The following is a 15,066-nucleotide window of genomic DNA, read 5'->3' as shown; positions in this document are numbered from 1 at the left end:
CATCAAACGTCAGAACGATAAAACTGTGATCTCGGAGTATCACCCTCATTTTCTTAGATCAATTTATGTTGCCCTGAACAGGGCATGTGCCAAAATGCCCATGTAAAAAGTATGAAAACCAGAAAACAATGAATTAGCCATAAATCTTTGGGTAAAAAAAAACCCTTGTTAATAAGAGAAGCGAGAGAAACATGAACCGATGTGGTCGTCTGCTGTTGTAGCCCATCCACATCAAGGGTGGACGTGCTGTACGTGCTGGGATGCTTTCCTGCCCATGACAGACTGCTTACATGACTTACTATAGACTTTCAACTCTCGACAACAACATCCTGGCGGTTTTCCTCTGCCCTCTTTAACATCCGCCTTTTTCTGCTTGTACAGCTGACCTTTGTCCTCTGTAAACAGTGTGGTGTGGTAATCTTAATACCTCTCTACAGATGAACACACAACAATGTGGTTTTTATAAATGTCTTTAATTTAGTTTTACAAGATTAGAGGAGGACTACAAAGACAAAAAAAAGATTTGACATTTTTTGCAGAGACAGTAGCAAAAGAACTAAACCGATCTCAGTAAAAATGGTAGCATTTAGATCAACGAATGCATACTCCCTGAATAATTATTACCTGACCTAAATGAATCGTAAGCATTGTTATAACATGTTCAGACCACACTTAAAATGACATGTTCATTTACACATCAGTAAAAGAAATGTGAAATAGAAGCTGCAAAGTCGTGGACAATAAGGAGCTATCAAAACTGAGGTGATTTGCTCAGTTAACTGTTAAACTGTACATTTAGAAGAAGTTGGACTTGACTATTTAACGATGAGAATAAGAACGTCTAAAAAAGTCAGACAACTCCGTTCCAGTCAGAACTCGAGGTACGCGAATTACTTCTCCGTTTCAAACGAATGTTATGAAGTCATGTACATCTCTGTGTCAGTCATCCTACGTCCCGGTCCTGACTCTATTCTAAGCGTGAACTCTAAAAGCATCATTCCCTGAGGCATGCATTTAAAGTTAGAGAAGTACAGAATTTTGATGGGGCGGGTGACGTGTTGGGTTTGAGGACAGGAACTGGTTTGAGTGGGACTGTGGCGCACTGGTTACTCACCTACCAGGCGACAACCCCGCCTCTTGGCTTTTGGATTGTACTGTGCTCCCCTTAAAGCTGTGCTGTCTTCTTAACAGTTCAAAACATAGCCAGGGAACCTCAGTTGTGAGCGTGTTTGCGGATCTCGCCTCGTCTTACTGAAAATGCTCAAAAGAAACACCAAATGCCACAGAACAAGCCAACAATTCAAATTTCCGTGATCTCACACGTTCCCATGAACTTTGTAATGGATTATTGTGAGCATGTTTCTTATAAGACACTGATAATTATGATAACTTCTGAATAGATATGCCACTGGGCTTTAACCAGTATGTTCACAAAAAATAAACATTTTGTTCTGTTTGTTTTTTTAATTGCAAACCACCAAACCAAGATTACGTGGGGTACTTCATGTGCCTGAGCTAAATGACTTTTCTCTGCTTGCTAAATGTGAACTTATTAAACCCTAATCTGTGTCACTCTAACAGCCTCAGCATTGGTGTTTTTTTTTTTTCCACATCAAGTTCTTCAGCCAGAAGGTGGATCTGAGCTGAGGTGGAACAGGAGATGATTTAGGAGAAGTGGTGTATGATTAAGGTGCAAGCGTGATTGGGGCCAGAGGGCTTTACCTTTCTGGGGAGTGCATCCATGCCACTGTGGGACTCTAATTCTCTTCCCCCGTCATGTGCAACTTGGCGTCCTGAGGCCTGGGAGCCATTCTAGCTGTAGTTAGCGAAAAGGGAAAATGTGGCTGGAAGAACAGCACGAGTAACCAGTCATGCACTATTTCTAGCACAAAATTACAGACATGTAAGTTAATGTAAGGAGGCCTGATGCACTATAAAGAGCTACCCTTCCATCACCATTCCACCAAATGTTAAGACTAAAACAAATGACCTCTCCAATATAATATCTGCCTTTTTTTCGTCTTGTAAACATCAGGGCCTGGATACACTTACGAGTCATGGAAAGTTTTGTATCAGGTGTCTTTTAGAAACCTGTTAACTATACACTTGAATTATGCACAGAAAAATACAAATATAATCCAAAATCGAATATATTGCAGGTCATTTCAATCTGCTGCCTATGTTACAAAAGGTTTGTTGTATCCAGGCCAATAGAGGTCACTGAGACCATGTTGTGCATGTGTGTGTTTGTGTTCGTGCGAGTACCCGACAATCTCTCAGCGTTGGAATGAAAGACTGAAGACAGTCTGAGGTGCATTCTAAAGGAAAGAGGACATAAAATCATTAAAAAAAAAGAGAGATTTCTCTGCCTTTTTTTTTTCATTGCAATCAGTTTACTGATGTCTGTAAAGCACATTGAAGGAATGCTACAACGTTCTCCATAACATCTGAGAACAAATCCCTACAATAACCAATTAGCTCTTGCTTGAAAATTATGCAGATCTGTTACAAGAATTTGAGTCAGCAGCCTGCATATTCGTTTATTAAAACTTTACACGCCAGATGTTATGAAAACCTTGTGTAGACTCCTTCCTCTAGTCTCCAAGATAAACAGGCAGGTTTGAATCAATTAAATCAAACAAACACTTTAACAAAAACAATGATCGTATATACACACTGCATTTTAGGGAACCTAATCAAAAGGAGGACTGCCAATTACATTTTAAATTGAATAGAGTTTAATTCAAACTGCCCTGTTTTGTCCACTGGTTTGTCACATTTACTATTGAACAAAAATACATCAGATATTTGTATTCACTGTATTTTATTCCCAAACTCAAATCAACTAGAGGCCTAATACAATAGACCTTACAACCCCAAAATCAAACCAACTAAATGAGCACTGCCAAATCAGTCTAAAATGTACTGTGATGGCAAAAAAAAGGGGGGAACTCAAATTTATATATATATAAAAAAATAAAAAATAAAAAAAGACAAATAATCGTAAGGGGCTGCGGAGGAGGGCCTTGCTGTCTTGGGAGGCAAAAAAGGAATTCGAGAGATTAACTATCGCTAGCCGCCTGAACACATTTTGTCCATGTAGAGGAATACAAATCTAGCAATGGCAGTTGATTCCTTTATAGCCCTGCAACAAGATCCACAGGCTATACCAATGCCATCTCCAACACAAAATCAATACGGAAATGGAAATAACAAGAAAACAACTAAGTAGGAATATGCACTAGTCAAGTCTTTTTTTTTTTTTTTATTTGGCTGATGAATGCTAGATAGACTAACAAACATTAGCCGTCCATTTTGTAGCCTAGTCTCATTCCAAGAGGTGAATTTTATAATCGGAGTTGAGTTTCATGCTGAGAGCAGGTCATGCCCTTATATGCCCAATGGGCTGAAACACATCAAGTTCTATTGTGTTATTTAGCTGATACTGATGGAGCTCATCTCTGCTCAAAGCCAAATCCCACCCATTTGGAATGGAAGGTGATGCGTGATAATGTGTGGCTCTATTGCGAGTGAAAATGTTTTCTCTGAACAATCTGGTATATTAAAAGACATTCACACACACACTCAACCACCATCCACACAGGTCCTCTTTGTATTTCAAATTCCCACTACTGCCTTCATGATACATTATTGTTGGTTCCTTAAAAAAAATGTTTGTATTTCTACACAACTACGGCACATAGATCTTGGAGAGGAATCTATAAATAAATAGAAACGCCTCCACCAATGTTAGACTCTGTGTTCAAAACTGTATCATCTGCTGTATGAGAGATTCTCAAGTCTCCTGGAAAAGGCTGGTGTCAGATTAGGCACAACCAGTTTGCTTAAACTTATAAGAGGTCTAATTAATAGACTAATAAAACAATAATACGAGTTTGGTGCATAAAGCTAATATCAAGATTTAATGCATCCCTTTCCTTATGCATCTTTCTAGAGGACCGACACTACATAGGACACACACATTCAGCAGTCAACACAACAGGCAAGCAAGCGAGCACATGCGTGTGCACGCACACACGACACACACACACGTGAGGTGGTGAGATCTATCGATATGTGGGCTCTGGCATGTTGTGGTGGGAGTAGTCAGGATTGCGGAGGTGGGGATCCTTGTGTGGTGGAGGTGGCTCATACGCTCTTGGAGATGCGCCGGTTCCAGGAGCCGCCATGTGATTGCCATCCATCGACCCTGAAGGCGGCATGGGCATGGTTGGCATCTGGTGTGGTGGGGGTGGCGGAGGTGGCGGATAGTAGTACTGGTACTGTTGATAGTGTTGATAGTGTTGGTACTGCTGGTATTGTTGGTACTGCTGGACATACTCTGCATAGCACCTAATATGAAATGTCAAAGGAAAGAAAATGGCTGCTTAGTGTGCCAATGTAAACAATAGATTGTTAGCTGTGTTATAATTACCTTATACACACACACAGACACTACAATTTATTTTGTAAAGTTTGTGGAGTCTGAGATGTAATTTACGCCCCATTTTGTGGGATGTTTAATTGATAAAAGCAAGAAACAATAAATCAGCTCTAACGTACATAAAAGCATTTAAAGTAAAAAAATATGCTAAATCTGATTCCTCCCCCCCCCCACACACACACAACTAAGCCTTAAAAATAAGCTTCAAAATTTACCATATGGCCAAAAGGTTGTTGATACCTGACAATCAAACCCATATGTGTTTTTTTCCAGATTTCAGCAACTGTTCTAATAACAAACATTCTGGGATGGGGTTGCAATAGAATGAGGTGTGACTGTGGGAATTTGTGCCCACTGAGACAAGAACATTTCTATGAGCAGGCTATGAAAATAATATTAATTATTATTTTAGCCAGAATTTAAGACTAACCCTACTGTCAAATGCATTTCCATGTATCCGAGTCCCAGATGTTACATGCTAAAACTAAATCCATTTCTACAATCTTGTACCTTGCAATAGGGTCTCCATCTTTAATAGCAGGCAGTTCAGGTCCTCCAGGTGGTGTGGGCAGCAGAGCACGGCGTTTGGGTCTTGTGGCACTGATGGGCTGAGGAACAGGGTCGGGCAGCAGAGCAGAACGTCTTACAGGGCTCCGGTCCCGGTCTGATTTGGTAATGGCCTGTTGCTCAGCCAAAACATGCTGACCCTGCTCAATGAATCGCTGCCGGGCAGCTTCAAATAAAGCTTGTGCGTCAGGCTCAGCTCCACCCATGGTCCCATAGGCAGGGCCTGCATATGCAGAGGAGTTTGTGCCATATGCAGGGTTCATGGCTGTGGTGGTTGTGGTGGCTGATGGCGCCTCTCCTGCTGCTGGGTAGCCGGAATCATCTGTTCCATGGCTGATGACCTGATCAGCCACAGAACCATACACTTGACTTGCCAGGGCACCATAAACTGCAGCACTCACTGGCTTACCATCTGTTCCACTGGCTTCAGTCAGACCCTTTAGAGCCGCGTATGTCGGATCAGAAGTGTTGGTGTTAAAGAAAGAGTTGTGCACACACTGTTGTACCTGAATAGGAAGTCCAGCAGCAGCAGCAGCTGCAGCAGCAAGTACAGCTGCCTGACTCTGGTGGTGCTCCATGGGTGGCCTGGTTGGACACTCTCCTGCAAAGTGTCCCTGCGTCCCGCAACGTGCACACGGCACCTTGGACATGGCTCCTGGATTAGCTTGCTGGATGTTTGAAAGATCCACCGAAAGGTGGTGGTCCGTGTACGAGGTCCCGTATAGGGCCTCGACGGCATTCGCCGCGTTCTCTTGATGCTCCATGTGTAGAAAAGTATAACCTGCTGAGGAGTCGAGCTTGGCTGAAACAGAGGATACAGAGAACACCACCACAAAAAGTATTAGAAAAACAGCATACTGAAGGTTCAATCACACGAGGTGAGCATATGTGACACAATAAAATCACGTGATAAGCAGAAAACAAATTAAACCATACATTTCTACAAGGGCATTCGTAGGTTAAACTCTTTTTGTTTGTTTAGCCTGAAACGAGAGAACAGTTAAAGCAGGTCAGCAGTAATACCCAGAGCTCCCATGTTCCCTACATTTACTTTGATAAGAGTTCTGATGTAATTATCGAGGCTTTTCGACAAAAAAGGTTGCGCAACGAAACTCTACACCATCTAGACCACGGATCTCATGGTCAGCAACCGCTTTTCCCTGCAGATGGACAAAGGAAAGTTGCCTCAGAACTGCTTCAAAACTGCCTCAGTTGATTCCGGGTTCGATTCGCAGACGTCATAGCAGTAAACCCGCCACGACAAACCTAAAGATTAGCTTCATGTTAAAATGAACTTGGTTACTTCGGCTACTATATAAAAAACCTCAAGGTTGATTAATTCGATTTGTATTATTTAATACTATTTAATATATTATTCGACAGAAATGTAGCTTTAAGCAGCTTTTACCATCTAAAACCTCTCGACGCACCGAGCTAGCTTTATTAGCAATACGTTAGCTACGTAGCATTTCTAGCAAATTCTATGAAGGAAACGTTACATAAAAAAAAAGTCACCAACCCAAATAAAAACGCACCCTAATATGAACCGTGACGATAAACAAGCATACAAGACGAAATTTAACGCAAAAATAATAAACCGAAATAATAAAAGACAACACAGAAGTAGGCTAGCTAGTTAGCTTAGCAGCTCACCTAACTCCGCACGAAATGATTCATATCCGACTTCCGGTAAGCGGATGTTAAGCGTCAAACAAATCCGTGTTGACACAAATAACAGCAAGCAAAGTTCCGGTAATCACTGACGTAGTTATTGTTTCCCACACACGTACTAAATCCTTCTAACGTTGTCTCCCTATTATTTTCTAATAAATGTTCACACTCTAGAATTTGTACAAAATATTAAAAAAAAAAAAAAAACAAGCAAAATCATAGAAGGGTCTCAAACATGTTAATAAGAGAGATCTGACTAAAATATCCACGTGGTTCAGGATGCCACGATGGATATAGTCTTAATCACACTAACGAATCACACTTTACAAATGAAGTGAGCAGAAAAGCATCTCAGCCTACATGAAACATTAAAACTTATGGTAGATATGGGGTTAATAAAGGGTTTTCAGTCCATAAAGGAGTTAACTATATATATATATATATATACCACCAATTACCATAATATATTGCATAATACAGAATTAGAATACCATTATATATAATTAAGTTAAATATCCAAATATAAAACATATAATATATCATTGTTTTATTATTATTATTATTATTATTATTATTATTATTATTATTATTATTATTATTATTATTATTGTTACATAATGTTTATTTTTGGGAATTTACTATATACTAACTATCTACAACAGTGTGTGAGTCAGTGTCTGTGGTGCACTAGAGCATATAATTATAATAATTGTAATATAATTTATTACAAATGGGAGAAGCCAAAGAATCAGGGGGTGAAAATGTTGCTTGCAGGACTTAAACATACCCATAGCCTTTACCGACTGCAGTTTTCTCTGAGTTTAAATCGGTATCCAGCTCACAATAATGCCCACGAGGTGTAGCCTACCGTCCAGGTTTATCCAGGCGCATGCGCAAATGGCTACAGCAGGAGCAAGGTAACTTTTGGTTTTCCCATTCACAAATATCACATTGGAAAGCACGCAGAGGAAGAAGAAGGAGTGTGAATAATGCTTGAGTCACAGATTCACACACTAAGGGGAAAGAGGCTGGACACACACACGTGGAAAAGGAAGTAACCTGTCTATGAGCCAAAACAGCAAGAAGTAGTTTTTAAGATTTTATGGATCTGACAGCTTTGTGTCATGAAGTCTTTGAGTTTCAGCTTCTGTAACTGAGAATTCAAGGTGAAAAGGTAAGTGGCTGGTTTATTTAAATGCACATGTAAACCTAGATTCTTTTCACAGCTGTAAATCTGTGTGATTTGGTCGCCAGAGCTGAACTGTTTGAGCTTTCTGAGCACTTCCTTCTTTATACACACAGTAAGAAACTACAGCTCTAACTGCATCTCAGTGCTTGGAGAAGTTGTCCTGAGAATGAGATGTGTGTTCACTACACTTGACTTGACTTGATTTCACACTCTCTCAATCTGACACCACCATTTTAACCTTCTAACACCGGTCTGTGTTGCATATTGAAGCTATTTTTAAATGTTTACTTTTTCTGGACATGTTTTTGACTTGATATCAGATTAGTGTATCATGGTCTAGAGTAAAGAACAAGTTTTTATTCTAGAAATTACTTAAAGGAAACTGTATCCTTCCGTGTTGCTGGGTTTCCTCAATCGTACAATTAAAGGATTACTCTAAAATGTAATTCCGGTCTAATCAATCATGTACCTTGAATCTTTACACAGATCAAGAGTTAAGGGTACAACGTCAACGTCAAGGAAAGCTACAATTTTTACCTTTATTTCCTGAGAGTGTACATAAACCAAATCCACTGGGTGAGTTATCAGTGTGGTATTTTAAACGGTTCCATGATGCCACTTACAGGCTCATGGTTGTTAAGCAAAATTACCACAAACCCTTCCAAAGCACATACTTATAGGCTTCCACCCTACCAAGCCTGGACTTGCTAGGCTCATTTACACACCCTTTAAGTAGACCTGTCCTCTATCTCTCCTGCCATAACATGAATTCTGTAATCTCTTCACATCGTATGATTTTCTTTTAAGTCGAAAATCCGACTCCAAGAACATTCTTCAAATCTCTAGAAGATAAGATAAGGCCGAATTATGGAATTACGTATAGAAATAGTGTGGTGTACTGTAGAATAGTAATCTAAAATGTAGTTATAGTGTAGTTTAGTAAAATAAAAATATAGTTATAAGTATAAAGATTATAGAAACAATTCAGGTTGGAAAAAAAGCGGTTAACGTTTAATTCGCTTCTATACCCCTTCAAACATCCTTGGTAAAATTCCACGAGCTATAAGAGATACTAGATTCTAGTTTAAAGTGAGTGTAAAAGTTGTTTTTCCACATTAGTGTGTGTCAGTGGGTTGGAATGCCCAGTAGGATGTGTGGGCCAGTGTTGCTATAGCAGCCATCTGCTGCTAAAAAGAGTATTCTTCACCAGCCCACTCAGAGGCAGCTTATGCCAGGGGTACCAAAACTTTTTAACACTAAAAACGTCCTACTGATCAATTTTTCTCTGTTCAAATACATTCTCACAAAAAGGCTATTTTTTAAAAAAAAGTTTTCAGATAGTGTTATTTACTATCTGAAAACATCCTGAATCTGAAGCGTCACAGAACTTCAGTATTATTTTTAGATTATAAACAGTTTTTGTTTTTTTTTTAATTGCAGATTTGGTAAATGACTAGAACTTTGGACAGCCGTAATTATCATTAAAGCTCACTGATTCATACATACAAGAAATGACTAATAAATATATAAATAATTTCACTTCCCTAATTAAAATGTTAAATCTTTCGCTTTGGATCAGCAGTGTAATGCAAGTGTCGTGTAGTTTTCTATCATGAGATGATTCATATCTCACAAAACTTTTAACGGTGGACTTTCTAATTGCGTTTGAAACCTATTTATAAAGAAGGATTTAGACAAAGCCCAAAGATACAAACACTTTAAATAAAATCAACCAAGCTGTAGTTCTAGCACTGTGTAGTCAATAACACTGACCGCAGAAAAAGGTCACAAAGTCCTGTAATGTTTTGCATTGTCATCTTGTTATGATAATATTAAGGATATGTTAAGACTGGGAATAGGCAGGTTCAGTCAGAGCAGCTCAGTGTAGAAATGTTAGGAAATTAGTCAGGTGATGACAAATAGCACTCACATGACCAGGAGGAGGAATGAGCCCCAGGGGAAGTTTCCAAATCCAGTAAGAACTCCAGGTCAGCAGGAGAAATAAGGCACATGTTTGTGTAGAAAATAACCATTCATGGAAAAAGTTACACAAGCCCTATGAGATGACTGGAAATTAAAATTAAAAGAAGGGTAGTGTGTTTACTGAAAGGGAAGTTCAGAGGATCCGAATGGTTCGTTTGTTCATTGTAAGCACCACAGGTACTGCGTTAGTGAATTACCAGATCGATTAAACTGTTCTCTCAGGGCCTTAATGGCTCAGAGAAAAGAAGAGTGTTATATACATTTATAGAACATTCCGGTTCAGATCTTCTACGACAGTAAACATGCATCATTCCTACTAAAAAAATAAGCTCTCTGCAACAGCTCGGTTGCAGAAATAGTGCGAAATGAGAAACGTGTGTAAAGATAGCTCAAACGGCTTCAAAATAAAATTGATCACTTTTGAAATGCTTCACTGTTTATACCGTGTCCAACTGGTTGTATTAATAACACTATTGAAACAAAAGTGTGCTCATGTGAATCACTTACTGTAGATGCAGGAGGACCATGTGTATGACTATCCAGATGTAAATCCAGTAGGAGAGAAGAGGATATGTCCTCAGCGAGGCTCCTTGAAGAGCATCAGTGTGCTGGATCGCCTGCTGCTAACGTACCCAGTATGGTTGCAGTTGTCTATCAACTCAGCCACAGCACTTCACATCTTACAGCGTGAACCCCCAGGGGTGAGGAACACTCACTCACTCATTCACAAACCGACACTGCCAAATTCATTCATTCATTTATTCATCATCTACTACTTATCCGAACTTTTCGGGTCACGGGGGGCCTGTGCCTATCTCAGGCGAATTGAACCCCCAACCCGGGAGGTGTGAGGCAAACGTGCCACCGTGACCCCCACTGCCAAATTCTTTAGTCAAAATTTATTATAATTTGTCACAACCTCCAAAAACAGTTAAGGTGCTCTGTATTCCCATAGTTCTGGCATCAATAAGACACTCAGTCTTCATGTGGTTCCTGGGAAATGGCTTCAGTTTCAAATAATAAAACGTTATAAATTGTGGACAAAATGCTAGACAAAAATATCAAATGTAATGTTTACTCCACATTTTGTAGACTTTCCTGGTGCGAAAGTCTAGTACATCCCAGAGGAAGGTGCTGTGTCTCAGGCTAGCGGATGACAGTGTGCCATCTTTTGTCAAACAGTTTGTCATCCGGGAGAAGGACTCCAGTAAGTAATATAATAAGCAATCAAATATATTTCCGGATTTTAAACTCAATCGGACAGAATTTGGTGTTGAACAATTACATTTGTTGAATACGTATATTCACTAATAGTTCTCCTCTATTCCCCAGCTTTCTCTTTAGAGACCTCCGCTATCAGTTTCCCGGATCTTTGTAGACTCATTGCCTTCTACTGCGTCAGCCGGTATTAATCAGTTTATTTCTGACAGTTCGTACTCTAATTGTTTAATGTTTGTGTTCAAATCAATCATGTATTTAAAATACTGTGCATTAGGGATGTGCTTCCCTTCACTCTGGAGTTGCCCGAGGCCATAGCCAAAGCGTCATCCCACAAACAGTTGGAATCCATCTCTCATATGGGTGTGGGTAAGTTCATGGTTTTTTTTTTACTGTAGACTGTGGTCATCCATGTCATTTAAAGACTTTGGAAACACAGTAAATACAGCGTGTCACTACCATTTACAGTGTAGGTCATGGTACGAAGAAAGCTATCATTAGCTTGTCATCCTTCATTTTCAGAATTCTTTAAGTAATTTGTACAGCATTACAAATGAACATTATAATGATCCTTTGCCACTTTACATACAGAGTTCTGGAGTTCCCAGTTAAACTTTCGTGGGCCTCGAAATGGTCCTCCACCGGTACTTGATGCGCCTGTGGTCCCAAATCCTAATCCCTCTACTACATCTACTACCAGTGAAACTTCCAGTACAACGCTGTTTCAGGAGTTCTGCCCAATTCACACCCGAAGTCCTTCTGAACTTGATTTGGGAGCAGGTCAGGGAGCTTTATGCTTCATCAACCCACTATTCCTACATGAGCATCCACTCCGTGGTGCCATGCACAAGCGCCATCACTTTAAACGCAGCATTAAGGTTCGTGTCTCCACTGAAAACTCTAGTCCACTCTCACCCCCTGTCACCCCACCACCACCTCCACCACTACTTGCAAAAGCCAAGGGAAAAGGAAAGAAGATACAGCAAACCGAAATGGTTCAGCCCAACATTGTGGAAAAGAACAAATTTCCTGATGGAGATTCGGATTATCTCCAGCCTTGTCTTGCTCTCCCAAAGAACAATACTGCAGTAATCATCCCGACCCTCTCTCCTACAGAGGAGGAGGAGGACTACCAGTTGCCCAAAGCTCTTCTGCAGGTATTACACACTGTTTCCACAATCTCACTTTGGCATAAACCCGTAACTGTGATCAGTATGTAACCTACTGTACTTTGATGAGCTGAATCTGATATTCCATAATCAAATGCAACGAACAGCAGCGTTTCCTTTGTATAATAGTTTAGTCAACTGCTTAAAAGATTGTTCATGTGTATGCACAGGCACAAAGAAAAATCACAGCAGAGAGTGAAGAGGACAATGAGGATGAAGACATTGGACTAATACTTGAGAAAAAAAAGGCACCATCCCTGACTGAACTGGACAGCAGCAGCTCCATTAGCAGCCTTGATGAGAATGAGGAGACTCCTCAGAGGCCTTCCATCACACGAGGCAGTAGTAACCCCGTCATCCCCTCTCCTCATTCAACCCACCAGTCTGTTTCAGCTCTGCGAAAGATGAGTGCAGCCTTTGTGTCCTTCTTTGTGCCAGGAAAGAGAGTCATACGTCTGGTGGAAGACCTTTCTCAAGACACGCGTATATCATTTGGGGCTTCGGTACAGGACTTCTTGAGGGAGCAAAGGGAAGCGCTGAAGCCACAGTCCTTGACAACCACTGTGGAGCTGTTGCAGGGTTTGCGTCTCTTTATCAACCAGGCTAAGGTGTTCCTCTTGGAGTGTGGAGAGCTTGAGCCCCCCATTGAGACCCTAGTGCCGGAGGATGAGAAAGGTACACAGCACAGACTCCAAACAATTTTCAAAGTGCTTTTTATTACTTCTAACACATTACTTTTTTTTTATTTGTAACAAGCAATGTGTCTATAAATGTGTTTTTGCAGATCAGACTCTGGAAAAAGCTTTGCTCCGCTGTGTACTAAAACCTCTTAAAGCCCAGATCGATACAGCACTCTACAATATGCATGAGCAAGATGGCTCTTTTAAGAGGCTGGAAGAAAGTATGAAGAGAGCCAGAGATGCTTCACCACGAGACCTTTTTGGAGTACAGGTCACCGTGCCTGATGCTCATGGCATTGAGAAGATAAAGCAAAAGATGTCTCTCATGAGACGTGCTTATTCACCCATTGACAAAGTAGTTTTGCTCCTTCAGATCTGTAAGCTCATCTATAAAGCCATGAAGACCAATACCGGTGAGGATTGTTTAAAGTACTTGAATATGCATGAAATTCACCTTGTGAATTTGTTCACTTGCACAGAATAGATATATGTATGTCATGAGAGATATTTATTCATCATACTTTTACTTTTATTTATCATAAAAAATCGCCAAAATGCAGGGCAGGAATTTGGAGCTGATGACTTCCTTCCAGCTCTTTCCTATGTGATAGTGCAGTGCAATGTACCGGAGCTTTTTCTAGAAGTGGAGTACATGATGGAGCTGCTTGATACCTCTTGGCTCACAGGAGAGGGTAGAGATATTACGTGTTATTTAAGAAAAAACACCTAAATACAGCATGCTTTTATGTTGTACTTTTACTAACTCATCATCGTCATAATTTTCTGTCAGCTGGATACTATCTGACGAGCGTTTACGCCAGCCTTAACTATATACAGAGCGAGCCAGAAGCTGTGCCTTCCAGTGGACTTACTCCCCAAGTCAAGGAATCACTTAAGGAGTGGAACCACCGTCGGAGAACAGAGTCCAAAAGCCAGAAAGACATAAAACAGGTAAGTAGCTGGGTTTTCTTTTGTAGAATGATATGATATGATACAAGCACTAATACGATTTACTCCTACAGAGGTTTGTAAAGGTGCTGTTCCAAGATGGAGAGTGCAGTTTGGTGAAGACATTGCAATGGAAGGCAGGATGCAGTGTAGAAGCTTTGGCACGACTATGTGCGGTCAAATTTGGAGTGGACCAACCAGACGAATACAGCCTGTACTGGAGAAATAGTGGAAAATTAATACCGGTTGCTCTGGATGATCATATTCAGGACCTTCAAAATGTTGGTACCAGCAATGCTCCACTTATTTACCAGCACTCTAATCAGGACATGAAATCCAGCAGGTTAATCAGAGAGGGAGCTTTGGACCTTTCTGGGGAAGCCTCATAATGTCTCTATTAATACCTTCAAGAATGGAGAGAACAGCTGACAAACCATTAATGGAAATGCATTAAGATTTTAAATAATTGGTTATTATCGGAGTAATATATATAACAATAATAATTGGAGTATAGCTGCTTAATTTTCTTAAAAAGTTTTATTAATTTATATTTAGATAAGTAAATACAGTAAGTGGAAATCTTGTTTACATGGTTGTATTTTATTTATAGTTTGTGCCAAACGGTTTTGTGGTTTATTCACTTAGATCTGAGAGAAATTTGTGTAGATTCTGTAGAAACGAGAAATTATTCAATGTTTCTGTAATAATAATAATAATAAGACAGATGTATGATTACAGTGATGGTTCTACATACTCTCTGCATGGTATAGCTCATAACAGTTCCCATGCTTTGCCTTGTTGTTCTTGCCTTAGTGTTTAAACTACCCACAACACACCTGCTCCATGCATCATAAAAAAAACTTGTGTGTCAGACGTGTATTAATATAAAATACGCAGTACATATGTACAGGACCAGGGAAAATCTCAAGCCTGTTTAACAAACACTGGTGTTTAGATGAATGATTACAGACTTAAATATTTGCTAAGGTTTGCAGTTTACTTAAATAACTTAAATTGTGATATTGTGCAAATTGATGTCTAAGATAATAAACTAAAACAAAATGTAGTTTCCCTTTTTCCTAGTGTTTAATTTTTTTATTGGTTTCCATTACAGTGTTGAATGAAATATGATGAATGCATCAAACAAGACAATGAAATGCTTGTTGAAGACATTGCAAAGCTAATAATGATTAATAA

At 39.8% G+C, this 15,066-nt stretch overlaps 2 protein-coding genes across 3 annotated transcripts; one reads left to right on the top strand and one right to left on the bottom strand.

Moving 5' to 3' along the window:
- Positions 1-454: 454 nt before the first annotated feature.
- On the bottom strand, positions 455-7,494 carry rbm14a (RNA binding motif protein 14a). Its single transcript, XM_027176782.2, has 5 exons — positions 7,470-7,494; positions 4,955-5,813; positions 4,156-4,353; positions 2,266-2,318; positions 455-1,816 (listed from the first exon to the last, which is right to left on the bottom strand). Exons 1-5 carry the CDS (start codon positions 7,471-7,473, stop codon positions 1,758-1,760), a joined length of 1,173 nt encoding a protein of 390 aa, XP_027032583.1. The 5' UTR covers positions 7,474-7,494; the 3' UTR covers positions 455-1,757.
- A 30-nt stretch (positions 7,495-7,524) lies between these two features.
- rin1a (Ras and Rab interactor 1a) lies at positions 7,525-14,935 on the top strand. Of its 2 annotated transcripts, XM_027176776.2 has the most exons (12): positions 7,525-7,856; positions 8,358-8,447; positions 10,367-10,555; positions 10,947-11,061; positions 11,187-11,259; positions 11,350-11,441; positions 11,664-12,229; positions 12,412-12,916; positions 13,026-13,334; positions 13,482-13,613; positions 13,712-13,872; positions 13,944-14,935. In XM_027176776.2, the coding sequence occupies exons 3-12, from the start codon at positions 10,367-10,369 to the stop codon at positions 14,256-14,258; spliced, it is 2,457 nt and encodes an 818-aa protein (XP_027032577.1). In that variant the 5' UTR covers positions 7,525-7,856; positions 8,358-8,447; the 3' UTR covers positions 14,259-14,935. The 2 variants fall into 2 exon arrangements, with proteins under 2 accessions (XP_027032577.1, XP_027032576.1); XM_027176775.2 differs by lacking the exon at positions 8,358-8,447 and having other exon boundaries at positions 7,527-7,856.
- The last annotated feature ends 131 nt before the right edge of the window (positions 14,936-15,066 follow it).

This window comes from Tachysurus fulvidraco, chromosome 21 (genome assembly GCF_022655615.1).
Source record: "Tachysurus fulvidraco isolate hzauxx_2018 chromosome 21, HZAU_PFXX_2.0, whole genome shotgun sequence".
NCBI classification, from domain to species: domain Eukaryota; kingdom Metazoa; phylum Chordata; class Actinopteri; order Siluriformes; family Bagridae; genus Tachysurus; species Tachysurus fulvidraco.
The sequence above is the reverse complement of the archived record's forward strand: the minus strand, read 5'-3'. Positions and strand labels throughout refer to the sequence as shown.

What these genes read in the sequence shown, in the direction of transcription:
- rbm14a (XM_027176782.2), bottom strand. An exon ending in GATGGAGACCCTATTGCAAG is followed by an intron (nt 4,354 to 4,954) that starts GTACAAGATTGT and finishes ATTTCATATTAG; the next exon opens with GTGCTATGCAGAGTATGTCC. An exon ending in CAACGCTGAGAGATTGTCGG is followed by an intron (nt 1,817 to 2,265) that starts GTACTCGCACGA and finishes CGCTAACTACAG; the next exon opens with CTAGAATGGCTCCCAGGCCT.
- rin1a (XM_027176776.2), top strand. Translation starts at nt 10,367, where the DNA reads ATGCAGGAGGACCATGTGTATGACTATCCAGATGTAAATCCAGTAGGA. An exon ending in AGCCATGAAGACCAATACCG is followed by an intron (nt 13,335 to 13,481) that starts GTGAGGATTGTT and finishes GCCAAAATGCAG; the next exon opens with GGCAGGAATTTGGAGCTGAT. An exon ending in CTCTTGGCTCACAGGAGAGG is followed by an intron (nt 13,614 to 13,711) that starts GTAGAGATATTA and finishes ATTTTCTGTCAG; the next exon opens with CTGGATACTATCTGACGAGC.